This window comes from Gossypium raimondii, chromosome 6 (assembly GCF_025698545.1).
Source record: "Gossypium raimondii isolate GPD5lz chromosome 6, ASM2569854v1, whole genome shotgun sequence".
Lineage (NCBI taxonomy): Eukaryota > Viridiplantae > Streptophyta > Magnoliopsida > Malvales > Malvaceae > Gossypium > Gossypium raimondii.
This window is the reverse complement of record NC_068570.1, coordinates 59,980,587-60,007,863: the sequence shown is the minus strand read 5'-3', so window position 1 is coordinate 60,007,863 and position 27,277 is coordinate 59,980,587. Positions and strand designations below refer to the sequence as shown.

Genomic DNA, 27,277 nt, shown 5'->3' with positions numbered 1-27,277 from the left:
CATGTGACATACCATGTGTACCATATTTTGTTGTACAGTGACCAATTTTTAATCGTGAAAATGGATGGAATTTTTAACAAAATGACTAAATTGCTCATTGATTTAACATACAAAGACTAATTTATTTATTTTCTAAATAGAAAGGGACAAAATGTAATCCAAATGTGGGACGTAATGGCAATACAACCAACCAAACAACGGATTAAAGGGGATTAAGTGGGGCCCAACCAAACATGGTGTTAATCTTTTTTTTATAGAAAAGACATGGAAAAAGAATATATTCCATTTAGTCCTCATGTTGTTGTTTTCTTTGAAAAAACCCCACTAAAGCTGCAAAAGACCACTGCTTTCTATCACCAAATGTCCCTTTCACCTTTAGCTTTTTTGCTCATCACCTCTGTGCTCCCCACTCACACACATTTATATATATATATATATATATGTTCGACTACATTTTTAATAAATTTATCATAATTTGTATTTGGTAAAATTTCTTCTTTAATCCTCTTAATTTCAAAATTAAATAAATTAGTCCTCTTAAAAATCAAAGCAATTTAATTATTGTCAAATTTGAAAGTGAACAATTAAGGATAATTAATCACGACGTTAACATCTCCCATCAACTGTACATAATTTTAATTGGTATGATAATAATTTTATCCTCAATATTTACATATTTTGTCAAATTGATCTTGATTCTAAAAAAACGACAAATTTAGCTTCATCATTTACACAAATTTTGCGGGTTAAATTTGTTAAATCAAGACCAAATTGATAGAATATGTAAACTTTAAATGCTAAAATTATTATTATACCAATTAAAATTATATACTATTGATGAAAAATATTAAGAGTGTGATTAATACTCATTGTCAAAATTATCAAAGATTAAATTGCTCTAAATTTTTTTAGAAAGATTAATTTATTTTAATTTTTATTTAAAGTTATATTAATTTGCGCCACTAATTTTTTTTATTTAAAGTTATACTAATTTTAGCCACTAATTTATGCCAATCTAAAAAGGTAATTGCTTCATCAGGTTTCTGATCGTTTTATATAATTATATTTCAATCCAATGTCGCCAATGGCGACGGCAGCACACAAAAAAATAATTTTTTTAAAATCAGCCAATGATTAGAGGTGGTGACGCTAATGGCAATGGCGTCATTGACGTTTACTGTTCAAAATAGGTCATTTACGTAAATAATTTTCAAAATAGGTTATTTGTGTAAATAATCAAAAGTTTTGAGTATTTTTATAAGGGTAAATTACACCAACAGTCACTCAACTTTGAGGTAGCAAACAAAACAGTTACTTAGGTTTCATTTCAGTCACTCAACTTTTGAAAAATAACAAAACAATCACTAACTTTATAAAAAAGTAACAAAATAGTCACTGATTAACAGTTTCCGTTAGTGTCTTAACGAGACTGCTGATGTGGCAAGTTAACTAGCTAAGGTGGCCAGCTAACTTGCCACATTGGATGTCGACAGTGGAAACCCACCCAATTTATGAAGAAATTGAAAAAAAAACCCCTTAATAACAAAGAAGAAGAAGAGACTATAAAAACAAAAATGAAGGTAGTTAAGATAAAAAGAAGCAAACCAAGTTTAAAGATCCTCATACCTAGATCGTAGCTACCCTCTCTTCCTCCTATGACATTAAATTCCAGAGAAAAGCTGAAACTAGGATGCAATGCACCAAGAAGATGACAAGTTCACACCATCCATAACCCTCATCTAATTCAAATTATATTCATGGCACAGTTGATTAATAGCTAAGAAAAAACGTACTCAAACCTCATTTGCATTTATTCTAAAGATTAAACTACAATTAAACCCCTACTTCCATTTTACATCAATTAGCAAGCAGGCTAAGGGTGAGTTTGGATGGGCGATTGAGTGCGGTGCGGTGCATTTAGCTTACTTTTTGTCTCACGCTACAGTGTTGCTACAGTATCTAATCTCACCGCCACCGCTGTTTTTACACTAACCGCAGGTAAATGCACCACCCATCCAAACTCACCCTAAGAAACAAATCATAAACATCAAAAAGTAAATAATTTTCAATTAATGCAATTTAAATAAGAAATCAAGTATTATCTCAATGCAGCTGCTAAGCACTTACATAACCATTTAGGAACACACACACATTTTCTTAATTCCTTAAAATGCATTCAACTTTTCCCTTAATAACATTTCTTCAAAGTTTTCAACTTTCCCCTTAACCAATCAAAATTAGGAACACCCAAATCCTAAAACTAAAATACCCAAAGAACCAAAACATGAATTTCCACCATTTTTTAAATGGAAAATCCAAAAAAGAAAATATGAATTAAAAAGCTAATATATCTCCCTTGCAAAAGAGCAAAGCTGACAGATCTCACCTTCTATCAGCTGCACTTGCTTGCCCCGTGACCTTTTTTGCTTAAACTCCAATAAACGACATATTATATTATCCAAAACGGAAGGGTTCATTGTAACAGATCCTATAATTTGAGAAAAAAAAAGTAAAGAAATCTCTCCAAAAAAGTAATAAAAAAATTTCTTTGTTTTTCTATTCTGGGTTTTTCAACTTCATTTCATTTTCTAGTGTTATTTGAGAAAGAAGAGGCAGAGAAGAATGTGGCCTGGCTTGCGTGTGGGGATTGATAAAATTAATACTAAAGAAGAAAAATTAAAAGAAAAGTGGCGGTGAATGCAACTCCGGAACGGCGGAGAAGCCTAATTTCTGTTTGTAAGTATTAAACTTCGTCAGAGTCGATGATATAATGCTTGGTAAATAGCCATTGATGGTTATAAATTTTAAAAAGAACTGTCCAGCTAGAGCCGTCATCTGCCATGTCATTTTACTGTTATGTCTATAACAGAAAATGGTAAAAAGGACTGTTTTATTATTTTTTAAAAATTGAGTGATTGAAATAAAACTTAGGTGACTGTTTTGTCAGCTACTCTAAAGTTGAGTGACTGTTGGTGAATTTACCCTTTTTATAATAAAAAAAAAAGGTCAAATTAGTGTCCACGGGATCACGAGCAACACGTGCTCTCAATTCAAATTTTTTTTTTTTGGCCCACGAGCAAGAAATGATGAAGAAAAATAAAGAAATCATTGCTGTTCTAATGGTTGTAGTTGATAATAAAAGGCGGTTCTTTCAGTCAGTAACTCACTCACTCACTCACTCTTCTAATCTCTGGTAAGCTCTTTGATCCAAATCATATTTTTATTATGTGGGGAAAAAAATATGAACTTTTTTCTGTTTGTAAAGTTTAAATTTTTATTTTACATGGTTCAACTTCATATACTATTACAGAGCTTTTGAACTTGTTGAAAAAAATGGCTCAAGGCTCAGCTGCAGTTCCCGGTACTGAGTTATTAGAATGGCCGAAGAAAGACAACCGCCGCCTCCTTCATGCTGTCTACCGTGTCGGTGACCTCGACCGTACTATCAAGTATGTTTTGTTTTTCTACACTTTGGGTGTTTGTTCTTCATTTTGTTCTGTTTTGATGTTTCAATGTCCTTTCTTCTTTTTTTTCTGGTTCAGATTTTACACTGAATGTTTTGGGATGAAGCTGTTAAGAAAAAGAGACATTCCTGAAGAGAAATATTCCAATGCCTTTCTTGGATTTGGACCAGAAGAATCTCATTTCGTCATGGAGTTAACATATAGTATGTTCTGTCTGAAAATTGGCTTTTGTTTGGTTATCAAACATGTTATAGATCTGTTACAACTTACAACTTTTGTCTGTAAAACTATCATGGAATCCCTCGGCTGTTTGTTAGATCAAAGAACAAATACGTCTTTTTTGTAAAAGTTTCATTCATTTTTGTGGTTAAAAACTAGCCATAGTGCGTGAGGTAAACTAGCCATACTATCTAACTTTGAGTTTTTATGGTACTTTTACCGTCTAAAGAGTGTACCTTTGTTTTTACAGATTATGGAGTAACTTCGTATGATATCGGAACCGGTTTCGGGCATTTTGCGATTGCAACACCCGATGTAAGTTCATTTACTTGTGGAATACTCATTGTAGTTGTTGCTATGAAGGTAATGCTTGGTGGTTTTGTGTTTGATTCTGTTTGTTTTAGGTGTACAAAATGGTTGAGGACATTCGTGCGAAAGGCGGTAATATTACTAGAGAGCCTGGTCCGGTTAAAGGCGGATCGACGATCATTGCTTTTGTTAAAGATCCTGATGGTTATGTTTTTGAGCTCATTCAAAGAGATTCCATTCTTGATCCACTCTGTCAAGTAATGCTTCGTGTCGGGAATCTAGATCGCGCTGTCAAATTCTACGAAAAGGTAGTGCGGTATAAGCTTTTCGTTGATTAAAACTTCGATGAGTCGGTAATTTCATCGCTTTTCTTTGTGTGTGTGCATCGCAGGCACTCGGGATGAAGCTAGTGAAGAAGGTTGATAGGCCTGAATACAAGGTATAATCCGTTGGGCTCGACTTTAGTTTAGTTTATCCTTTAGCTTTGAAAGAAGCATAATTCGTTTTCATTGTGTTTCTTGGACAGTACTCCATTGCCATGATGGGGTACGCGGAAGAACACGAGACTACGGTTCTCGAGTTGACTTACAATTACGGAGTGACTGAATATACCAAGGGAAATGCATATGCACAGGTCGATTTTCGAACCCTTTGTTGCAACGAACATCTCGGTTACTCTGAGTCTATTGCCCTTTTTCGATGACTATCGGTCTTGTTCCAGGTTGCTATTAGTACCGATGATGTTTACAAAAGTGGTGAGGTTGTGGAACATGTTATACAAGAACTTGGGGGACAAGTTACTCGGAAACCGGGGCCAATACCTGGACTCAACACTAAAATCACCTCTTTCCTAGACCCCGATGGTTGGAAAACCGTAAGTTTTTCGTAATAGCGGTAACGTTTATGTTGACAAGCTCATGATATGTGTATGGTTATGTTTTGTGCCGGCAGGTCCTGGTCGACAACGAAGACTTTCTGAAGGAACTCGGTAATTGAAGGTTGCGACAAGAACACTCTGAATGGACTAAGCACATGTAATGCTGCTACTTTACAAATAAATCGGTACCTAGTAGTATAAGCTAGTCGTATGCATGTTTAAATTATGCGACTTGGAATGATGTATTCCGGTCATTATCTGTTCCGGTTTCAATTATGCTAAGTATTGGTACGCTATGGTTATGGAGAATGATGATTATCCTTGGTACCCGTGTCTGACCCGACCCATCCCCTAGGATCCGCGTGTTTTCCCTGGTAGGGGGTATTTATGGTTTTGGTCCTCCCGCTTTTTCGATGTTTTACAATGCAGTCCTATTTATTTTTCTTTCTCTTTTAATTTTTACCGCAAAATTTTAATTTTATTTCATTTACGTTTGGAGGTCCTGGGATAAGTTCCCAGTTGGTCCCCCTCTTTTTTGCGAGCGTTCCATTTGGGTCCTTACTTTGGTTTTATTATTTATTTGATTAGGATTTATACTTTAAATTCTGTCTAAATCTCAATTCAGTCCTTTACTCAATTAATTTCATCTTTTTATATTTGTTTTATTTATTTATTATTCTTTTTTTTAAAAAAGGAACCTTAATTTAATATATCTATTTATTTGTTCATTATTCTTTTACCTTTTAAAATATCCAAATTTAATATTATATATTTTTATTTTATTTATTTACTTATTTATTTTTCTATTCACTATTTTGATATGTTCTTTTATGTGCGCAAATTTTTATTACCGCCATTATTATTTTATTTTATTTTATGTTACCTTATCATTTATTTTGATATCCTCATGTTATGTTTATTTATTTTTATGTTTATCTAAAATTACATTATTCATCATCACTACCCCATACAATATAAGATAAGTACCCATCGTTTTAAATATTACGTTTGTTATTACTCAAAAAATGAAAATGTGAAAATAGGCAATATTTCGTATTTGGAGACTCGAAAAGTCGTTTCTTAACTTATGGGGTTTCGATTTTCTTGTTAAATCTAAATGACCGAATATCTTTTCAAAATTAAAATGCATGAGATTTGATAATAAAATAAAGGGTAAGCTTATTTTTGAAGATTCAGGATGTCGTATCCTAATTTACGAGATATGACATTTTGTTACTCAAAGATAAGATGTCATTTTACATGTTTATTCAAAAGATTTGACTAGAAAGTACATCGATACAAGAAGAGATCTTATTTTTAAACCCTTTTCGAATTTTTAATTTTCGGCACTAAGACATTAATTAATCAACTAGGTACCAATTTTGGGCGTTACAAGAGTGCCAACCCTTTCTCGTGCGTAACCGACTCTCGAACTCGTTTCTTGAACTTTGTAGACCAAAAATCTTTGTTTTGATAAATCAAACCGTTTATTAAAGCAATTAATTTACGAGGTGATTCGATCACACCTCATAAAAAAGGATTAATTGTGACTCTCGTTTTTCATTTTCATTTCGTTTTTTTTATAAAAAGTCGATTCAAAAAACGGGTTTCGACAATGATAATATGTAGTTCGACGGGTGTCTCGATCCTTGCAATCAACGCCATTCATAGGCTAATTTTTGTCTATGAATATATAACATTATAGTACGACAACGCTACAGTCAGAAAATTTCAGAATCTACACTATTCATAGGCTAATCCATGCTTATGTGTATATAACATCTCCTATGCTTAATTTATTGGTTATGGGTATTGGTCTTAGAGCCCACATCTTGCGTTCGAGTCGCTGTGGGGTGCGTGATAATAAGTTACTTTTCATAGGGATGAAGGATGTCTTTTAAGAATTTAGGGCAAATTACACGTAAAGTCACTAAATTCTTAATAAGTTCACATTTTAATCACTCAATTTTTCAAATTTCAAAAAGTTATAAAATGATCATTGAACTATTCAAAAATTTTACCAATCAAAGCTCACATTCCCTTTTGTCCACAATTTAGTTTTTCCTTAGCTCACATTCCCTTTTGTCCACAATTTAGTTTTTCCTTTTATGAAACAATTTTGAACGTTACAATCTGCAAACTAAAATCCAAATAGTTTTTTTTATTTCCGACACTGATCATCAAATCGACTTAAATTTAAAGATATTATTCTACTTGCCGATGGATAATGATCCATTGTAATGATTGTTAATTCGTCACTTGGAGCTCACTAGTTAATTTTTTTTAAAAAAAATAAAAATTAATAGCCTAATGATTTAATTTAGGGATCATTTTATAATTTTGTGAAATTGAATGGTCAAAACATAAATTTATTAATAATTTAGTGGCCTTAAATATAATTTACCCATTAATTTGTCAAATCATTAATATAGATGCTTCAAATTGCAGATGGCAACAATGACAAGAAAACAAAATCTAAACACGTGTGAAGCAGGTCTGTCGTTTTCTTCAAATAAAATGTGACAGCTTTCGGCCAGTAATAATGAAAAAAAGATTTGATGATCTTGTAAGAGACAAAACATATCAACAAAGCAATGAACTTTGTTTATTCTGTAATCATCAATTAGACGCAAAATTCCAAAACCAGCTTGATGTTGAACTAACAGTCTTGTTTGAATTTTTTATCAAATAAATATCATCAGTACACACACCATCACCATCATCACCACCGTGCATGGTTACAACCAGACTAGCTCTGTTCTTGACTTCTTGTTGTGTAGGAAAAAAGAAATTATGGGAGACTTTGATGGTCATGGTTCGAGTAATGGGTGTACCAGTCATGACTCGAAACTCAAAGGTTCCATATTTATTTTATATTCTTTTTTACAAAAGTCTCTTGGCTGAATCATTTTTATGGTGTTGCAGATAAGACGAAAGTGAGATTCTCTGAGGATGAAGAGATGCTTATTGCAAGAATGTTTAATTTAGTTGGACAAAGGTTATTACACTCTCTTGTTTTGTGTGTATGTATGTATGTATGTATGTGGTTGTTTTGTAGTACTGTTTTGATGTGTGTTTGCATGGATCAGGTGGTCTTTAATTGCTGGGAGAATCCCTGGAAGGACAGCGGAGGAGATCGAGAAGTACTGGCGATCGAAACACAACCCGCCGTAGGAAAATGGTACATAATCTTTGGGTCCGACATAATCCGAGTACTGTTGATCGTATGTTATAATCAAGTTTTAGGTGTTACGTATTTATGCATGGTAAATGAGTAATGTGATCGTACAACCACTTATGATTATCTCTCTAACTCTCTAAAGGAATTTTCTAGCTTCTAGCGTCGTCTCGAAAAGGATTATCCAAAGCTGAAACTAAATTTCCCGAACGTACTCCGATGCTTAAGCCAGTGAAGAAAATCGTAATAAGCAAAGAGTAAGGCAAGATTTAAACAACAATAATATTGAAACACTTTGAAGAGTAATGGGAGAAGGCAACAGAAGATAATCAATAAAAAGAACTTGGAAAATGATAGATAAAATAGATATACACAAACAATAATGCCTTGTCGTTGTCCAACAAATCTCGAATCCAAATCCTTGTTTTCTCGGCGAAAAGAATCCCGGAACTGTTAATTAGGTTAGTTCAACCTTCAGCAACTGGAACGGAACCGCAGAAGGCATCTAAAAAAGCTTTGCGGTTTGTGGTGCTCCACCTCTCATCATAGCGCAAAACTCGTCGTAGTTGATCTTTCCGTCCTGTTTGATTTAAAACGGCATTAGTACCGGTAATGTAATATAGAAGAAGTTTCCGAGTTTGATTCAAAAGCGAAGCTTACGTTATCGGTATCCACCTCGGAGATTATTTGCTTGATGCTAGCTTCATCACCCATTCTGTAATCCTTCATAGCAGCCTCCAGTTCGTCCATCGTAATGAACCTGCATACACATATATATATACATATATGAACAAAGAATCATACCAAGTAATTGCAGATAATTTATCGTATTTCGGAACTCACCCACTGTTATCTTTATCAAAATACTGGAACGCTTTGTACAGGTCTTCGTCTCTTTCGAGTCTGTACCTATGCATTGTAGCTGAGATAAACTCGATATAGTCTATCGTTCCGTTTCCATCCACATCAGCCTGCAATCGAACATTAAGCAAACCGAGCGACGGTAAAAATCGAGTAGGTAGATAAAAGTACTTACAGCTTCCATTAATTGCTTGACTTCAGCTTCGGTGAGCTTCGATCCGAGACGAGCCAAACCTTCTTTTAGTTCTTCGTAAGTGATTGAGCCACTCTCATCCGTGTCAATGTTTTTGAACATTGCTTTAAGACCTTGAATCTCTTCTGCGGACAAATTTTCTGCAATGACCTGAAGAACACGAAAACGAGTACACAGCACCAATTGACGCCCGTTTAATGCAAAATTGAGACTTGTTTGATCCGGTTAGAAAGTGTTACCTTCAATGCAAGCTTTTTAAGCTGATTCATTGCTCTGAATTGCTTCAATCTCGATAGAACAGCGGAATCTATCGGCTTGTCCGATGCCTCTCCGCCTTCTCTCAGCCAAGGATGTTCTAACCATACCAACATTATACATCAATCAAAAGCACAACAATCAAAATCCGGGAACGATAACCGAATATCGAAAAGATAACAAACCGAGAACTTGCGCAGCCGTAAGCCGCTCATTCGGGTCCATCGTCAACATCTTCCTCACTAAATCTTTGGCACTTTCGGAAATCGAAGGCCATGGGTCGTTTTCGAAACTAAGTTCACCCTCAAGAATAGCATCAAATATACCTTTCTCAGTTTCTACAATACAATCCGAACAGAACATCTAAACATTACAGGACATAAACAGAGTTGGAAACAACATGTAAAACGAGCAAAATGTCTATTTACCAGCCCAAAACGGAGGAACACCACAGAGTAGAATATACAAGATAACACCAGCACTCCATATATCGATCTCCTTCCCGTAACTGCGCCGAAGAACTTCGGGTGCTATGTAATAAGCACTACCTACAATATCCCGATATTGCTTCCCTGTGATTTCAAAAGGGTTAGTACACGAGCACGAAAACTCTACCAATCAACAATATGATTCGAAAGGTTCGACATCTAACCTTGTTCGATAAAGACAGACAAACCGAAATCGGTTGCTTTCAACATAGCATCCTCGTCTTTGGTCGAAAGCAAGAAGTTTTCGGGCTTAAGATCGCGATGCATAACTCCCATAAAATGGAAATTTTGAACCACATTCACCACTTGTCTACAAATAGCAGCTGCAGCTCTTTCAGAATAATGACCTTGAGCTATAATTCTATCAAAAAGCTCACCACCAGCACAAAGTTCCATTACAATATGAACACAATCTTTGTCTTCATAAGCACCTTTGAACTCAACAATGTTTGGTTGACCAGACAAATGTTGCATAATCTGTACTTCTTTTTTTATGTCTTCTTTGTCTTGTAAGCTTGTCAATTTCCTTTTCAATATTGATTTACAAGCATATGTATGACCTGTTGAATTCTCAGTACATAAATAAATAACCCCAAACTGACCTCTACCAAGTTCATCACCAAGTGTGTAATATTGTCTAATGTCTTCCAATGGTTTCCCTAACACTGTGTCTTTCACTTTCACTTGGCTTGTTTTGTTGGCTGATGGTGGTTGTTGGTGGTTGTTGTGGTGGCGCTGCTTTGCTTGTGGAACCTGTGTTTGTGACACGACAACAACTTTTTGGTCTTGAACTGGTGTCGAATGTTTGCCTGATTTATAACTGCTGCATCCTGTTAATCTATTTTTGCTGCTACAACAACCCATCTATATGAAAAATAAGAACAAAAATTTAAACAAAAAAGATTGGTTTTTTAAGCAAAAGAAAAAAAAAAACAGATTAAAGTTAGAATTTTTCTGACTTTTTTTTTTCTTGGTTGAGACCAAATTTGAAGAGAAAGGTGTGCCACTTTTAATGTCCAGATTCCGACAACATTCCACCGCCGTCAGCCGCCGTTTACTAACCCAGAAATTAAGTAAAAATTCCCTGACAACTTTTTTTTTTCTTTTTCCAAAGACTATAATTTTCTGATATATGTTATTACCCTTTTCACCATTTTCCTCTTCCTTTAAATTAATTTTTAAAAAAATCACCCAAAAACCCCTCAAAAGAACAGAAGAGAGAGAAAATTCCTCTCTCTCTCTTGCTGTTTTTTTTTTTTAATTTCTTATTTGGTATTTTGGTTTATGTTAAGTTGGTTTGTTTAAAAGAAAAACATTTGAGGATGAGATTGAATATTTTGGAGAAATTTGTTTGGTTAATTGGGATAGAATAAGAACCATTGTATTTTGGGGGTGTTGGTTCTTAATTTTAGGTAAATAAACCATTTTTAATTGGAGGGGCGCACTAAATGCAAATTCCATTCATAATGTACTCAAAATAGATTAATATCTAAATTTACTTTTATTAGTTTGAGTTATTTTTGTTATTTTCTGTTTGAAGATCGAGTTATCTCTTTAAATCAAAAATAAATTATTATGAATGTATTTGGACAAAATTTTATGTTTATATTTCGAATCGGGCTTGAGTAAACATAAAATATGTTAATACTCAGCTTAGACCCGATCTGGTCTGACTCATAAACACCTCTAATCGTCTTGCTCTCTTTTATATTTTCTTCAAAATATTTTAAAATGTTATGTTAAACAATGGCACTTTTAGGGTGGGCTTAGATGGGCGGTGTGTTTATTTGCAATTAGTGTAAAAACAACGGTGGCGATTAAATTAGATACTATAGCGACACTATAGTGTGAGACAAAAAATAAGCTAAATGCACCGCACCGCACCGTGCACCTAATTGCCCATCTAAACCCACCCTTAATGTACCGTGCACCTAATTGCCCATCTAAACCCACCCTTAATGTTCTCTTACACTTTCTTACTTATGTTCTCTTGATGTGCTTGTTAGGGTGCTACTTAGAAGGTCTGTTCATGTATATCTAATGTTGGCATAGTATAAATTATGAGCCTAAGATCAAGACCAAATGTTTTGTTCTAACCTAATTTTCATACTAGATTTGCAGTTTTTTATGAGGGACTTTGATCCTCGACCTGCAACATACTATCACGTCACACTTTAATTTCGTTAGATTCAGATACCTTTTTGGAAAACAAAAGCAAAATACAAGAAGCACATTTAAACATGTTCATGGGCTAGGCTACCTGCCCAGGCTCGAAGGCTCGCCTAAAATTTGAGAGTGTTTGGGTAAAAATACCAGGCCCAAAAAATGGGCTCGGTCAAAAAAAATTAGGCTCGTTTAAAATATGAGTAGAGCTCGGGCTTGAATATTCAAGGCCTGAACACAGTCCGTTTTTAAATTTATAATACTTTATATTATATTATTTTTGTATATTATGTAATTTAGAACACATTAAAAAAAATCTATACTAAATATATAATACTATTCTATGTAAGCATTAAAATAATATTAAGATGATTATATAAAAAAATTCAATAAATAGAAAAAAGGTATAAAATTATTAAATATTAAAATAATATAATATAAATATTTTAAAATAATTTTATGGATAGGCTTAAAATGGGTTTGAGTTAGTCTTCAGTAAATATGGAGGGGTTTAGGCAAAATTTTAAGATCATATTTTGGGTTGGGCCGAGCTTGGACAAGTATAAAATATGTTAATATCTTACTTAGACCCGACCAAACCCGGCCCATGAACGCCTCTAGATACATTGAACATTTAAAAACTTTAGGTACCACATTGAAAGTTATGCTAAAGTACAGGGGGCAAATATGCCATTATCCCTATCAAAGACCATTTTCTTTTCCCTATAAATCCCTTGCAGTTTTCTGTTCCAAGCACAGCTTAAGAAAACTATAAAAAAAAAAAAATAGGGAGGAAAAAGAAACAAAAATAGGAATGGAGGAAACGGAGAAAGAAATTGAATCGATGAGAGCAGCTTCGGAAGAGGTGTCTCGTCAGTTCAAAACCCTAATCGATGCCAATGATTTGGACTCTCTCAAGCATTTGCAGCTCCTCATGTACTCTTTTTTTGCTTTTCTATTTACTTTTTCCTTCATTGACATGATTGGATTTGATTTTAGCTGTATGATAATTCGTTTTTCTATGTTCTCTTAAAGTTTCTCTTGATTTCTATAATTACTTCGTAGAGCTGGACTCAGTGAATTACAAATTATTACTTTTTACTTGTGATTAACATTAGTGTTTATCAGTAGGTCAAACCTTTATGATTCATTGCTGGAACTAAACAGTATTTAGTGGTTATCATGTGGTATAGATTGGCAAGATCATTCTGAATCTGATTATAAAATCATAAGGATATCTTGTTCTATTGTGTATAGAGACATGTTAACAAGGCAATACTACCATCTCAAGCATTCGTTGATCTTATCAATCAGTAGCAGCTACTTATTATTCGTGATTTTATAATGTTGATGTTGTATAATCTCCTTAATGAGCTATTCTTTGTGTCAAGATGCTAGTTGGATGTAGGAATCAGGTGTTCCCTGGAATCAAACATAAGGATTTGTTCATTTAGCTATTGCAAACAAAAATTAATGTTCACATAAACATGATTATTTATCTTGTATCTTTAGAGATGCTATGTCAGACACCAGATGCCTATGTCCACACTTTACTTCAATGCCCTTGTCTACAGGACTAGGGTGAAAAGGGGTATTGCTCCTGACATGTATCCAGAACGTGACTTAAGAGAGTCATTTGTCCTTGTTTTATGCAGAAACATTTGTCCTGAAAGAGAACAGGACTTCTCCAATGTGTTGCCAAAATGATTATAAATTTACAATGGAATGTCGTTCAAACTATTCTGTTTTTTCCCCTGCTTTGATTGCAAAATACAGCTTCGATTTGAGTAACAATCTTTGTTCCTGCATTATTATAGCTTTTCCTTTTTGGTGCCACAATTTGCAGCTTGGGAAGGCTACAAGACAGCAACGCGGTCTTATCTCATTTTAATGAGTACTCAGAACATTGCTTTGCTGAGGTTTCTAGTGACTTTTCAAGGAATGCTCGCATGTTAAAGTCTATGAAATCAGACCTTGATTATATCTTTCAAAAGCTTAGGTATAAGTGCTCTCATATTTATTGTTTTAACTTTTGATTGATTACATATGAGATTTTTATTAATTAAAAGTTATTTTCTTTCTATAGTTTTCTATGATTGTAATAGATCTGATGGTTCTTTTGCAAAACAATATAATTTCTAGCATTGAGATACAGACCATATTGTCCTGCAGGGAGCTTTTCTATGTTTGAAATATAAACTGTTTTGTAAGGAAAACAACTTGCAGATGATAACAGCAATATATGTGATAACTGACCCACAGCATGTTTATTCTCTCTAAATTTCCTTGGCATGCAACTTCGTGAAACCTATATACGGCCAATTAATTTTGATAATTTTAGAATTAATGATAAATTGCAAATGGAAATGGTTTTCACTGCAGTTGTACAACCTCTATTGGACAATCATAGGCATGTGTCCCACTGAAAGTTACATTTAGATCCTTATATAGTGTATAAACTGACTGTAATTTAGAACTATGGTCTCTGCTTCAATTAGCAAAGTTTGAATGTCAGGATAAACATCTTAGACCTGTTTCAATTAGCAGTCTTTGGATTTCAGGATAAATATCAGTCTGCTTTCCATACATCTACTCTGCCTATATTTCTGTGTGGATTTATTAACTTTTCAGCATATTGCAGTTTTCCTGACATGAGGCTGCTCTACCTATTTAAATCCCAGCTAATCCAGAATTCTCTTTCTCCCACTCTCTCTTCACTTTTTTTTTTCTCTGTAGGAGCATGAAGGCAAAAATTATGGCTACCTATCCAGATGCATTTCCAGATGAATCAACTAGGGAGGTATTTGACCAAAGACCGGACCTAGAAGTGCCTCAATAGCTTTGCTACGGAAAGGGATATCTCCAGGTTTGCCTGAGCTTAATTCCCTCTCTGAGGCTGTATTAAAGACACACTTTGCACATTGGTTAGCTGCATTTAAGACTTTGTTATTGTAGTGCTTTCTACATGGATTGAATCTTCCTTGACGAGGATAATGAGCTCTTCCCTTGTTGCAATTATGATATTCACTTCCACAATGGTTGTATGCTGTTTATGGTATTTCCCTTTGTATTGGTTGTATATGTGTAATGTAAGGAAAGAAAATTGGGAAACAGAGAAAGCATTTTGTTTTACTAGCTCATGTGTTCAATTATTCTTGTCTGATACACTTTCATTGCTATTTTGTTGGTTTGGGGCATAGTACAAAGGGTAAACGAGGGTATGGCTGGTTTAGGTTGGTTGTTCTTGATTTTAGGTTATTTCATGATCAAGTTGATCTCAGATTGAGATTCAAGTTAGGATTATAAGAGTTTTGATCATTTTCGTTGTCTTAGGTTTAATAGATTCAAGTTAAGATTATAAGAGTTTTGATTTTATAGAGAAATTTCGACTGGTTAGCTTCGATTGACGATTCAACAATCAATATGGTGGAATAATACCCCCATCGATGAGTAGAAAAAATATCGTAGATCTAAGCTGATCTGATGGCCAGTGTCTAAGATTGGAGAAGAAAGTAATTCATATTTTAGTTTATAGATTCGTGCTGTTCAAAATTATTTTCACGAAAAAAATTTTAAATTGAAGAAAATGAGAGGAAGTTTACCCTTTTGATTGGTGTCAAAGATGAGAACAAAGAAGGCCATACATCGGTGATTTTATCAGTTCAATAATTTAAATTAAAACATTCGTATAATTTAATAACGATTTTATAATTTTTTAAAATTAAATGATCAAAATATAAATTTATTAATAGTTTGATAAATTGCAAGAAACTTAATTTTTTTTATCATAAATGAGTTTTATTTTCTTCCATAGTCATGAGCTTAGCTTCACTCTATTCAATTCATAAATAAATAAAATTATTATAGCTTGAAAAAAGGTGAAAAAGATATCATATTTATTTGTCTTTAAATTTTAAAATATTTTAATTACATCCTTAAACTATTAATGTTATATTAATAAGATCCTTCGCTACTAATATCGTTCATTTAACCATTAAATGAGACATCATGTTTTATATGACATAATTTAAAATGAAAATTTTAAATAAAATGAAAATCGTAAAATCAATTTTATAAAAATCTTGGTTTTGAGGTTTTTGAAGCTTTCATAGAAACTATCGTTCTCTCTCTCTCTTTCAATTTTATTTTATTTTTAGTTTTTAATTTTAAAAGTTATGTGGCAACATTTTACTTTTCTTTACAATTTTCATTTTAAATTACGCCGCATAAGATTTATGAGTCATTAAATGGTTAAATTAGATGTTTCAATAATAGAAAGACACGAATGTTATAACATCGATAATTTGAGAATATAAGTAGAACGCTTTGAAATTAGGGATCGATTTAGAATGACAGTTATAATTTAAGGATGTTTGGTGTAATTAAATCAAAACTTAATATTAAAAAATCAAATTATTAAAAGTCTTATTTTTATTTTACCCCAAGAAAAGTAAGAGTTGGGTAATAAATTAATAGTAATTAAAAGGAAAGGTCAGTTCTCTTGAATATTTCCATTACGACCCTTTCAAACTACATGGTTTATTGGTTTTACCATCTTTATAATGTAAAAAAGTAACCACAATAAAATGTATTATCACAAGTTATTTTAGAAACTTTTATTTAGGGTTAAATCATTATTTGAGCTCTAACCGATCAACAACACCCACATTAAAACTTGAATTTTTTCCTCTCGAACTTAATTTCTAAACTTAGTAATTGTTCCTATATTGAAGCATGAAGTAGACAATCGTTTCTACATTGGGGTTTGAATTTTTTTGTCCAAATTAGTCCCTGAACTTGACAATTATTCCTACATTGGAGTTTGAACTTTGGGGTTTTCAAGTAAATATCAAAGACTAACTTATACCAAGCAAAAGTTTAGGCCCCAATGTGCGAATAATTACCAAGTTCAAGGATTAACCCGGACAAAAAAAAGTTCAGGCCCTATCAGCAACACCCAAATTGAGACTTGAACTTTTGTCTTGTCAAAGTTTATTTTTGAACTTGGTAATTGTTCCCGTTTTGAAGCCTAAACTAGATAGTTGTTCTTACATTAGGGCTTGAAGTTTTTTTGTCCAAGTTAGCCCCTGAGCTCGACAATTGAACTCACTTTTAGGCCTGAATAATTATTCCCATATTGGGGTTTGAACTTTGGGTTTTCAAGTAAATACCAAAGACTAATTTGTATCAAGCTAAAGTTTGGGCCCCAATGTATAAACAATTGCCAATTTCAAATATTAACTCGGACAAAAAAAGTTCAAGCCTTAATGTGAGAATAATTGTAAAGTTCAAAAACTAAAATATACCAAAAAAGATGTCAAGTTCAAAGACAAACTTGAAAAATATCGATGCCCCCAACAAAAGGTGAAGCCATAAAAAAACATTTAAGGTGGCTAGAAAGTAGAATTGTAATTTTCCAAAGCAATCTAGAAGGTCTTGAAAACGGCATGAAGTCAACAAGTTTGATAGTCAAAGGTCATCCAATTTTACTCATTCCTTTTTGCATGCAAATATTTATTTATGATTCATCTTTCATTACTTTAACTATAGTTCGGGAATATTATCATATTATTATTAAAATGAGAATAAGAGTGGGTTTGGATGGGCAGTGGGGTGCAGTGCGTTTAACTCACTTTTTGTCTCACATTACAGTATCTAATTTCACCGCCACCGCTGTTTTTATACACTAACTGCAGGTAAACGTACCACCCATCCGAACCCACCCTAAATAAGTCTCAAATATAAAATATTCATCAATTATATAAAAACTTATTTAATAAGCTTTGCAAATACAATCTATCGTTAAGCAAACTCAAAATAAAGAAGCAAAACAAATTCATTTCACCGAAATTGCACCGTAAGCACCAGTACGGCTAGTACCAACTAGAATTTGCACCGAAACAGAAACTTTGTTTTGAACCCAAAACATCATGATCTTCAATATCTCAACTTTACCGTTTCAATAAAAAACACATTTAATTTTTATATATTTCTTGAACAATTTCATTATAGGTTCCCAACATATCTGCTCTTTTTGACACAATACTTAAAACTATCCATAGCCCCCCATCCATAAATAGAAAGATAATGCACTTCAGCACACTCGAAACCACATCTTCTTACATTGATAACAATATTCGTGCCAATCGAACTAAAACTCAATCCGCTGTTATATTTATATTTATATACACAACAATCAATCAAATTGTTGCATGTAAAATTTAAATAAGAAAAGCGACATCAACTATAGAAAACGTGGATTAATCAACTTTCCATGCCATCCTTTTTTGACTATTTAATCCACCACCTTTTCCAAAATTAGCGACTGAGACATTCAAGATAAAAACATGGAAAACTTCTATATATGGCATATTATAATATTAAAATTTTAAAAAAAAAACTTTAAATTTTAAATTAATATATATTAATTTATATTTGATGTGTTGACGGTAAATTAAATGATTATTCATCATTCAAATGAAATTATTTCAGTTTATTTTTAAAAAAATTAGATGATGTGTATCGATGTCATTAATCAAACCAGAGTCGTGTGATTTGTTCGTAGTATGTTCAACTCTTAGTTCGAGTAATTAATGATTATAAGGGTTAGTTTCACATTAGTGTTATGAAAAGTGTAGTTTGTTAATTTTAATTGTTTGGTATTATTGTTAAAAATTACGGTTGAAAGTTAAAATATTTATTTTAGACATAATGTTGTAAATTAAAAAATTAGATAATATTTAAATAATTAAATATAATTATACACTACATTTTAAATATTTTTAAGTAATTTATAAATTATTTGTAAAGTTAATGATACACAAAATATTTTATGTATCATTTAATGCTTTCTAAAAATAAAAGTTATACCCAACTCTGACCCTAAATAAAATACTATTTTATGCTTTCTGAAAAATAAAAGCTATACCCAACTCTGACCTGACCTATATGTCATAATTTTTATTTTTCTATATTTTTTATCAAAACATAATAATATTTTTTAATAATACTATTAATTGATTTTTAGGTATAATTATGTTATAACAAATATTATATAAAATTTATTAACATATATATATATATTTAAACTAAAGTTATATACATAAAAGGCATTCTAGTAATTATCTCGCAATAGGTAAATTTTTCTAAACCCAACACCACATGATATCGATATATGTTAGAGAAAAAAATCGAAAATTTTAATTATTGCTCTAATCAAATCTTGGCATATATGTTTCATGTCTGAGATTCGTAATTCCTCCTCCAACAGAATACCGGCTCATGTTCAGACCAGTGTCTCTTCTTAAAAATATATTAATACAACATATAGGATGTGTTTTAGATATATGTTTTGATGAATAATAACATGAGATAACTATATAAAAGTAAAATTAACAAAAGGACAAGAAGCCTTGTCTTGCCTAAGCAATGATCTCTACTCCGTATCACCTTGAATTGGCCGAAGCAAAGCCGAATTCGACGACACATAATAACCTTCTTGGATAGCTTTGACCACCTCTGTTTGAACCAAAATCCTATCATGCCCCTTTTCTTAATAGGAGTAAACCATCTTAGATATCCCATAATTCGGCGTAAAAATTTGAACAATCACCCAAACATGGTTAAAACTGATAATTCAGTCTCCAAACTGGTCTCACAACGCACCGCCAACAGAGACAGACTTTGCATTCACATTCATCGCATCATCGGTATGTAAATAAACAAAGTTACCTGACAATTATTGAACTTAAATATTAATAAGCCATTCTTCCAAACACCCCATGCAATTAGGAAAAAAAAGAAAAAGGGAAAGTCAGTCAAGATCAGCAAACCCGATCTAGAAGATAAATTGGAAGATATTTAATTCACTATATATGAAGTTGAAAAATTCAACTGCTAATGCGGAAAAGTAAGTAAATTGAACGTAGAAGCATGGCAGCACATACGTGAGAGAAAACAATATGGAAGATTCCGGTGCTATGTTTCTCTCTGTTCACACCATCCATTATTATAATTTATAAAAGGTGGCTTCCTTCATTGGCCCCACCGTCACCGTCACGGCCACGACAGAGCTCGAAGCTGCCTCTCACCTTAGCTGCTGACATCACCATCTTGTTCCGGGTCCACCATTTACAGCGACCTATAATTCCAGGAAACTTGGTCACCACCCTTCATTTCTATATAAATACACTAACCCTTTCCTTGTTTAAAGATCTCTCTTCTTCCTTGAAAGTTTCCATAGTATTTGCAGTCATGGGGAATTGTTTAAGGCACCAAAAAAAGTCATCTTGGGTTGTTGATAATGATGATGATGATTGGCAAGCTATGGTGTCAGCTCACGGGGAAGGAGGAGATAACGGTGGTGGGATTAGCATTACGGAGGAGGAGAGGTTGCTTGGTGGCGGTGGCAAGCGAGGAGATGTGCAAAACACTAGCAGAGAAGTGAAGATAACCATTTCTAAAAAGGAGCTGGAGCAATTGGTAAAGAAGGTGGAACTGCAAGGTTTGACTCTAGAACAATTCTTGTCCAGGGTGATTAACGGTGGCGCTGATTTATATGAGGTGGAGGAGCAGCAGCCTCGGCCATGGAAACCGATGCTGCAAAGCATCCCCGAATAAGTGGTGGATGATGATGATTACGACAATTCTAGGATTTTTCCTTAATCTAATCAGTTCTCTTTGGTTCTGGTCATCCTTTAGATGCATGGCTGGAAACTAGATTGGTTTTGTTTTGTTCCCCCCCCCCCCTCTTGAGTTATTTGTATTGTACAAACACAATATAGGTCTGTTGTGTATATCCAGACTAGACCTCAAACGTTTTGATATGTATATTTTTTTGTTTAATTAATAATATGGTTCCGAAATTTATGAGTGATATCTAAGAAGCACAAAGTAAAGCATTAACAAAATAGTTCTATCGATTGGTCTTCTTCCTAAACAAGTCTACATAACCTCTTTAATTTGCATCAAGATAGCATCTTCTATCGAGAAAGATGCATCAAAATACCTTTTGTTCTATCTCTATATCACGTACAAATATGCAATTCAAGCAAGCTTGAGTGTAACAATAAGTTTTAATATTGCCTAACCTAACTCTTGCATCGAGTAAAACTGCAAAACAAACTGCCACACCTTCCTTGAAAATTTGCACTCAAAGAAAATATTATCATGTGTCTTTACGGCATCCATATAAAAAAAAGCAGCAAATATCAACATAAATCCCAAAAGCAAGTAAGTAGTTTCGAATAGGGAGTCTATTAAGAATGACCATCTAAACAATAAGAGAATGCTTGAGAATATACAAAGGGAACCATAGCAAATGATATCACTCCACCTTCATCTCCCACAATTGTTGAGAAGTCGTGGCAGCAACCAAAAGCTTACTCTCCACCAGTTCCGACTACTCATCGAAGTAGGAACCACGTCCAGAAAACTCTTACCCTTTTAACATATATTCACTAACTCAAGTAATCCAAACAGACCCCTTTCCTTGGATCATTTGTACACCTAACACCCCCAATTTTTCAATGACCAATCAATGTTGCATTTAATTCTGTAATTGTTTTAACAACAGAAAGAGCTTCTGCTAGCAATAAAGAGTGCCAAGTGGCCTGTAATTTTATAGCAGCCTCTTCTTTATTATGTTCAAAATTCTAGACTGACAATTTACTCTTATTGTTATTTTTTCCATTTTGCTTATTCTTTGTTACTTTCCCAAATTCCAATCAAATTGGATCAAATTAGATGGATATTGGACCTTTCCCCATTGTTATGGAATTCGCCTGCCTCAACCACAGAATTTGTGGGTAAATTACTCAAAAATATCATTTTGAAGCTAATGCTTATATTAGGAATGTCTCATTATTATAAGTAATCATGGACAACATTTGATTAAGGGCTTAATTAAGAGAATGTTGCACTTTTTAGCATGACATACATGATTAAGCATCCAAGACAGAAAGTCTTACTAATGAACTATATGTAAACTAAAGCTTCAAGCATTTTTATTTCTCTTTCCCCTTTGAATTTCTTACCGAGGCAAGATGACAGCCTTGAGAGGGTTCTTCATCACAACAGTGAAAGCATAAGTCTCCGTCATGTCGGGCGGAGAATCCGGCACCGGCAGCCATTTAAAAGCTTGTACCATCTTTGCAAGCGACAACTTTATGTGCAAAACACCTAGGTTCCAAGCGGGGCAAATTCGTCGCCCGGCCCCAAACGGCAACATCTTCACCGAACGAGTCCCCGTCACATCGACACCAACCCCGTCACCTCGCAAAAACCTATCGGGCCGAAACTCCCCCGGATCTGACCATATATCCGGATCCTCGGTAATCCATGCAGTGTAGAACTCAACATGAACCCCTTCCGGAATTGTATAGCCACCAAGCTCAGTGTCCTTTATAGCTGCATGAGATAAAAGGAAATGGCTCGGAGGGTGTCGCCGAAAAGTTTCTTTAACGACGGATTCAAGATACGCCATTTTTTCGACATCTTCTTCTTTGATATCTCCATTTTTGCCCACACATTCAACAATTTCATGGTACAATTTATCTTGGATGTCTTGATTCATCACCAAGTGAAGCATTGCCCATTCTACCGTCGTCGCTGACGTGTCCGTACCGGCACTAATCACTTCGGAACATAGTGTCACGTACTCTTCTTCACCCAATGGATCTCGGGTTTTATCCGGTTCGAGTCCGAACAACGAGTCTATATACGCTGCACCGAGTGGACTCACCATTTCTTGGTTAGGGTTTTCACCTTTCTCCACAAAAGCTCTCCTTGCTTTTATCAATGGGACCAAACATTCCAATTGCTTCTTCCTTAATGCCTTAGCTTTTTTCATTTGCCGATGAAACAACGGTGTTAAAACCGGCAAGAAATCCGGTAACTGCGGCGATGTTATTAGCATTACATCTTTTAATATGCTTTCAATTTCCTTAATCCGTTGTTCGGAGATCTTTGCTCCGAAACATAAACAGATTAATATACTGCATATAGTAAGTCGGCAGTTGCTCATTACCTCAACGACACCAGTCTCCATTGCATCGCTTTCAATTCGCTTCATGTGGTTTTCAATAGCCCATTTACGGATCCAGCCGCATTGTTTCACTCTCGTAGGGGTTATTACCTCGGTGACGAAGTTCTTCCTTAGGGTTCGCCATAAAGGTCCGTACTCAGCCGAGTTGATAGCCCGTTTTCCGACACTAAACACAAGCCGGATCGGCGAGTCCGGCGGTCGGGAAGCAAAAGTGGGTCCTCTTTGAACTAGGGCTTCATGGATAAGCCTTGAGTCGGTCACAATCACCATAGTGCGTTGCCCCATTTGCATGCTGAAAATGGGACCATACCTTTTACGTAAACCACGTACTATAAATATGAAGTGTTGACGTTGGAGGATGATTTGAATTAGGTTTCCGACAAGTGGCCAACCAGGTGGCCCTGGAGGGAGGTTCTTAGGTCCACCACCGGTGGTTGACCAGTAGCGCCACCAAAGACGGAGGAAGATAAGGGCCAAAACAATGATGGAAAGGTCTAAAAATTCCATTTTTTTTTAGTAAGGGACTGGTATTTTTCACATGGTAGTGAAAAAGGCTAAAACGAGAGTGAATTAAATGAATTTGTTCCACCAACTTTTCACCGTCTATTAATTTCTTTTATCAGATGCATTTACTATACTAAATGTTTACGTAGCAACTAAATTTAATGACAATGTACTAAAAGTTTTGGATCATAGATTGATTCATCCTTATCTTTTTTAAAAAAAAAATTGAAATCGATTGTCGGAAGTATCGTTATCATATCAATCACGTCCTTCTGATAGTTTAGTCATTAGTTCAGCACTAAATGATAGATCAAATTTGACGTAAAACGTACTTAAAATTTTAAATGATCAGGGGTTTGAAAGAGTCTTAATTCCGACTGATAGCATCGAAGCAGTTAATATCATCCAAGATAGAATACTTGGGGTTTTAATTCCGCTCTGGTAAGAAAAATTCATTTATTATTGAAGCTTCTAAGTCATTGGAGCCTTTAGTATGCTTCTCGATAAGATAATAAACTTGCAGATAGGATTGTCAAGACTGTACGAGATAGAAGAACTGGCTTACGGTTGATGGAAGATCCTATTCAAATGGATTCACTTTAATGTTTAACTTTTGAGTTGTATTTTTTTTTGCCAAAAAAAATGTGGATCAATCATATACTTACTTCAAAGACAGCTTGGACGTGGCATGTTAAAAATAAAAAATAGTTTTCGTAAATTTTATTGACACTACCTGTTTTTTTAACATGTCAAATCCAGTCTATTCTTGCGGCAGGTATACATGTGCTTACAGTTTGATCCAATGGTAAAATTATAGTTTGGCTCCTCAAGAGATAAAATTTTAATTTAGTCATTCTAAAAACTATAAAGATATATGCCAATAAAATGGTGAAATTATATTCAAGCTCTCGTAAATATATCATTTGATTTATCAATAAATGCCTAAAATTATAGTTTGGAACCAAAATTGATCCCAGCTGGATCCAATTTCAATATGCAATAAAATAAATGAGGTTAAAATGTCATAAGTCCTTGTACTTTTAAAATTTTAGATTTAGTGTCTGTACTTTTATTTTTAAGAATTAGTTTCTCTATTTTTAGATTTATTTTTAATAATGTTCAACCTCTTTTTTTGTTAAATTTGAAAAAAATCAATTTATAGTCATGTAATTAAAAAATGATGTTATAATAACATGATTTTAATAAAAAATTAATAATGTTTACAATTAAATCTGAATTTTAAAATATAAAATGTCGAGTGACTAAATTCCTAGAAATAAATGATAGGGACGAAATCCTAATTTTTTTAAGAATACAGGGATTTATGGAATATTTCCTCGAGTACATCTAATTTTGGTCTTTTTTTTTTTTCTTTCTTAAAAACATTTTGAAGATCCAAGAGATGCAGGTGATCTCTTACTTTCATCTCTTGCAGATTCGCTTCCCATGGATTGTTCAAAATCTATTAAAAAAAAACCATTAAATAAAACTTTATCATAATGTTATATAATGGGATGATATAATTTTTGGCCTTTGAACTTGGTAACTAGATTCATTTTGGTCCTTGAACTTGGGTTCAGTTAAGATTTTATGATGTGCCCGATGTTATTGGAATAGGAATGGATCGGATAGTCTAAGAATTGATTGATATAACAATCCGAACAAAGTAATTGAATAGATTGAGTCAAGAACTACTCGAAATTGGTAAAAATTAAAAACTAGGGTAGAAATTGACAGTTGAACCGATTTAATAATTTTTTTAAAATTTTTTATGAATTTTTAATTAATTAATTAATTATTGTTGGTTCGATGGCCAAACTGGTGGTCTAACTTGTTCAACCACTGATCTAGATATTAAAACACTGTTTGCAATATTCTGAGATTGTTCTATGTCATTAAACTTTTATATTTTTCAAGTTCAAGGACTAAAAATAGATCTAGTTATCAAGTTCAAGTGTCAAAGTGGACAAAAAATAAGTATAAGTACCAAACTGAACCTAATTGCTAAGTTCGAGACCAAATATTATATTATCCCTTGTATAATCTTCATTGTCAATACAAGAGTATATTTCATAAGGTAAAGTGAAACGTACCTTGAGAGGACCATGTTGAAAGAGAAGTAAAATTAGAACCCCTAGTATTGAATTCATTCTCCTGCATAAATTTAAGTACCATATATCAAGACAATAAGTAAAGACATAAAAACACATATTTTGACCTATACAAATTTGTTGAGGGAAGTCAGACTCATTTTGGTAGAAATTTTCAAAGTATCGTTAACTGGGAGCTGATGAACTCATCAACGATGGAAGCATTGTGTTCGGGTTATTTGTGCTCAGTTTTATTCCTGAGGTTTGTCAACTAACTAGCTCAACTGGTACCATTCTTACCCATTAATACCGTATAAGGGTATGGATTTAAACCTGCGAGACCCACTCTGTAAACCTGTTAAGATATCTCCATGGAGTTAAAAAACAAAACCCAAGATAAAACCAAGCATAGACACCCCTAACATAATACCTCTACCATTGAAGGATCCATTAACTCTTGGCGGGCGACACTTTAAAAACTTTTCCCAAAACGAGTTCGAGATCCTTCGAGACTTTGAAACAAATTACGTAATAGAGAATATATACCGAACTCGGTGCAGTACTGTGGGAAGGGGTATCCCAACCAATGTGAGTAACATGTTTAACATCTGTAGGGTACCCAATTTCCATCTTTTTCTCCTTCACAGCTACAACAACAACAACAAAATGCCATTTTCAAAAAAACCCAACACTATGAACAAAAGTAATCCATGAAGCATGTTCAAAGACAGAGGACCTTACCAAAAATTCGTGAAATGTTTTTGAATTTCTTGTATAACCTTTTGATCTTGGTAGCCATGATGGTGGACAAAGAAGACAATGGAATTTCTTTGTGTTTTTGAAGAAACCTCAAAATGAAGGAAATGATGGCTTGAAGACAAAAAGTAGGACAAAGATTGGATGGTATGGCTGGTTAAGAAAGCTTATATGATTTGTGACAATATTGTGGTGAAGCGAGTAAGATGTGGTGTTGAGCTTGTTCTTATATGTTGGAAGAATTCTTTTATGGTAAAATTCTATTATTAGTCCTTATACTATACATAAATGGTAGATTTAGTCTTTGTTTTTTTTCGAATTCTAAAAATTTTAGTTCTAACACAAACGGTAACGGCTAAATTCTATTATTAGTCCTGTACTACGTGTAAAGCAACACATAAGATTTTGAAAGAAAAAAGAAAAAGCATGACTTAGCTTAATGAATTTAACAAGTACCGTTTAGTTAGGACTGAAATTTAAAAATTTAAAAGATATAGGGACTAAAAAAGAATTTAACCCATTTTTTTGTTGTTTATACATACATAAACGAATCTTTCATATCTGTCAAGAAATTTCAATCGATCTTTCGTGCAACTCACATGGATTGAAAATATCTTTTAATATAAAGATTTTTTTTTTAAACAATATCTTCCTCTCAATTTGCCCATAAAGTTGTTGTTTGATGTATAATGTATATATTCTACTCCTATATTCGGCTTTTGACCACGTCTATTTGCAATTTAATACAGCTAAGTTTTTAGGTTTTTTTTTTTTTCGGGTCTAACTCGATCAATATGGATATTGTCGCCAATATAGGAGAACGTATGGCATTGTTGCTAATGCAGGAGAAACGTAGGTTCGAGTGTGTTAAAGCAC

At 33.7% G+C, this 27,277-nt stretch overlaps 6 protein-coding genes across 6 annotated transcripts; 3 read left to right on the top strand and 3 right to left on the bottom strand.

Moving 5' to 3' along the window:
• The first annotated feature begins 3,038 nt into the window (after window positions 1-3,038).
• On the top strand, window positions 3,039-5,325 carry LOC105774238 (lactoylglutathione lyase GLX1). The gene is made up of 9 exons (XM_012596646.2): window positions 3,039-3,193; window positions 3,311-3,449; window positions 3,543-3,667; window positions 3,934-3,998; window positions 4,088-4,300; window positions 4,384-4,431; window positions 4,519-4,626; window positions 4,714-4,866; window positions 4,944-5,325. Exons 2-9 carry the CDS (start codon window positions 3,334-3,336, stop codon window positions 4,986-4,988), a joined length of 873 nt encoding a protein of 290 aa, XP_012452100.1. The 5' UTR covers window positions 3,039-3,193; window positions 3,311-3,333; the 3' UTR covers window positions 4,989-5,325.
• A 2,969-nt stretch (window positions 5,326-8,294) lies between these two features.
• LOC105773165 (calcium-dependent protein kinase 21) lies at window positions 8,295-11,097 on the bottom strand. The gene is made up of 9 exons (XM_012594864.2): window positions 10,804-11,097; window positions 10,009-10,708; window positions 9,785-9,928; window positions 9,542-9,694; window positions 9,341-9,456; window positions 9,084-9,251; window positions 8,891-9,018; window positions 8,708-8,807; window positions 8,295-8,627 (listed from the first exon to the last, which is right to left on the bottom strand). Exons 2-9 carry the CDS (start codon window positions 10,706-10,708, stop codon window positions 8,553-8,555), a joined length of 1,584 nt encoding a protein of 527 aa, XP_012450318.1. The 5' UTR covers window positions 10,804-11,097; the 3' UTR covers window positions 8,295-8,552.
• Window positions 11,098-12,768: 1,671 nt separating this feature from the next.
• LOC105773167 (uncharacterized) lies at window positions 12,769-15,142 on the top strand. Its single transcript, XM_012594867.2, has 3 exons — window positions 12,769-12,943; window positions 13,854-14,006; window positions 14,744-15,142. The coding sequence occupies exons 1-3, from the start codon at window positions 12,822-12,824 to the stop codon at window positions 14,844-14,846; spliced, it is 378 nt and encodes a 125-aa protein (XP_012450321.1). The 5' UTR covers window positions 12,769-12,821; the 3' UTR covers window positions 14,847-15,142.
• Window positions 15,143-20,215: 5,073 nt separating this feature from the next.
• On the top strand, window positions 20,216-20,882 carry LOC105773168 (uncharacterized). Its single transcript, XM_012594868.2, has one exon. It carries the CDS (start codon window positions 20,261-20,263, stop codon window positions 20,624-20,626), a length of 366 nt encoding a protein of 121 aa, XP_012450322.1. The 5' UTR covers window positions 20,216-20,260; the 3' UTR covers window positions 20,627-20,882.
• Window positions 20,883-21,893: 1,011 nt separating this feature from the next.
• Window positions 21,894-23,604, bottom strand: LOC105773166 (cytochrome P450 77A4). Its single transcript, XM_012594865.2, has one exon. It carries the CDS (start codon window positions 23,556-23,558, stop codon window positions 22,038-22,040), a length of 1,521 nt encoding a protein of 506 aa, XP_012450319.1. The 5' UTR covers window positions 23,559-23,604; the 3' UTR covers window positions 21,894-22,037.
• Window positions 23,605-24,890: 1,286 nt separating this feature from the next.
• Window positions 24,891-26,547, bottom strand: LOC105773169 (CRIB domain-containing protein RIC9). The gene is made up of 4 exons (XM_012594869.2): window positions 26,387-26,547; window positions 26,192-26,292; window positions 25,649-25,709; window positions 24,891-25,017 (listed from the first exon to the last, which is right to left on the bottom strand). Exons 1-4 carry the CDS (start codon window positions 26,442-26,444, stop codon window positions 24,932-24,934), a joined length of 306 nt encoding a protein of 101 aa, XP_012450323.1. The 5' UTR covers window positions 26,445-26,547; the 3' UTR covers window positions 24,891-24,931.
• Window positions 26,548-27,277: the final 730 nt, after the last annotated feature.

Excerpts from the sequence above, each read along its gene's own strand:
- LOC105774238 (XM_012596646.2), top strand. The coding sequence starts at position 3,334 with ATGGCTCAAGGCTCAGCTGCAGTTCCCGGTACTGAGTTATTAGAATGG. Across the intron at positions 3,450-3,542 it reads GACCTCGACCGTACTATCAA|ATTTTACACTGAATGTTTTG; the intron begins GTATGTTTTGTT and ends TTTCTGGTTCAG. Across the intron at positions 4,627-4,713 it reads AGGGAAATGCATATGCACAG|GTTGCTATTAGTACCGATGA; the intron begins GTCGATTTTCGA and ends GTCTTGTTCCAG.
- LOC105773165 (XM_012594864.2), bottom strand. The coding sequence starts at position 10,708 with ATGGGTTGTTGTAGCAGCAAAAATAGATTAACAGGATGCAGCAGTTAT. Across the intron at positions 9,695-9,784 it reads TGTTCCTCCGTTTTGGGCTG|AAACTGAGAAAGGTATATTT; the intron begins GTAAATAGACAT and ends ATTGTATTGTAG. Across the intron at positions 9,019-9,083 it reads TCAAGCAATTAATGGAAGCT|GCTGATGTGGATGGAAACGG; the intron begins GTAAGTACTTTT and ends GTTCGATTGCAG.
- LOC105773167 (XM_012594867.2), top strand. The coding sequence starts at position 12,822 with ATGGAGGAAACGGAGAAAGAAATTGAATCGATGAGAGCAGCTTCGGAA. Across the intron at positions 12,944-13,853 it reads AAGCATTTGCAGCTCCTCAT|CTTGGGAAGGCTACAAGACA; the intron begins GTACTCTTTTTT and ends CACAATTTGCAG. Across the intron at positions 14,007-14,743 it reads TATATCTTTCAAAAGCTTAG|GAGCATGAAGGCAAAAATTA; the intron begins GTATAAGTGCTC and ends TTTTCTCTGTAG.
- LOC105773168 (XM_012594868.2), top strand. The coding sequence starts at position 20,261 with ATGGGGAATTGTTTAAGGCACCAAAAAAAGTCATCTTGGGTTGTTGAT.
- LOC105773166 (XM_012594865.2), bottom strand. The coding sequence starts at position 23,558 with ATGGAATTTTTAGACCTTTCCATCATTGTTTTGGCCCTTATCTTCCTC.
- LOC105773169 (XM_012594869.2), bottom strand. The coding sequence starts at position 26,444 with ATGGCTACCAAGATCAAAAGGTTATACAAGAAATTCAAAAACATTTCA. Across the intron at positions 26,293-26,386 it reads AAACATTTCACGAATTTTTG|CTGTGAAGGAGAAAAAGATG; the intron begins GTAAGGTCCTCT and ends TTGTTGTTGTAG. Across the intron at positions 25,710-26,191 it reads ACAGTACTGCACCGAGTTCG|GAGAATGAATTCAATACTAG; the intron begins GTATATATTCTC and ends AAATTTATGCAG.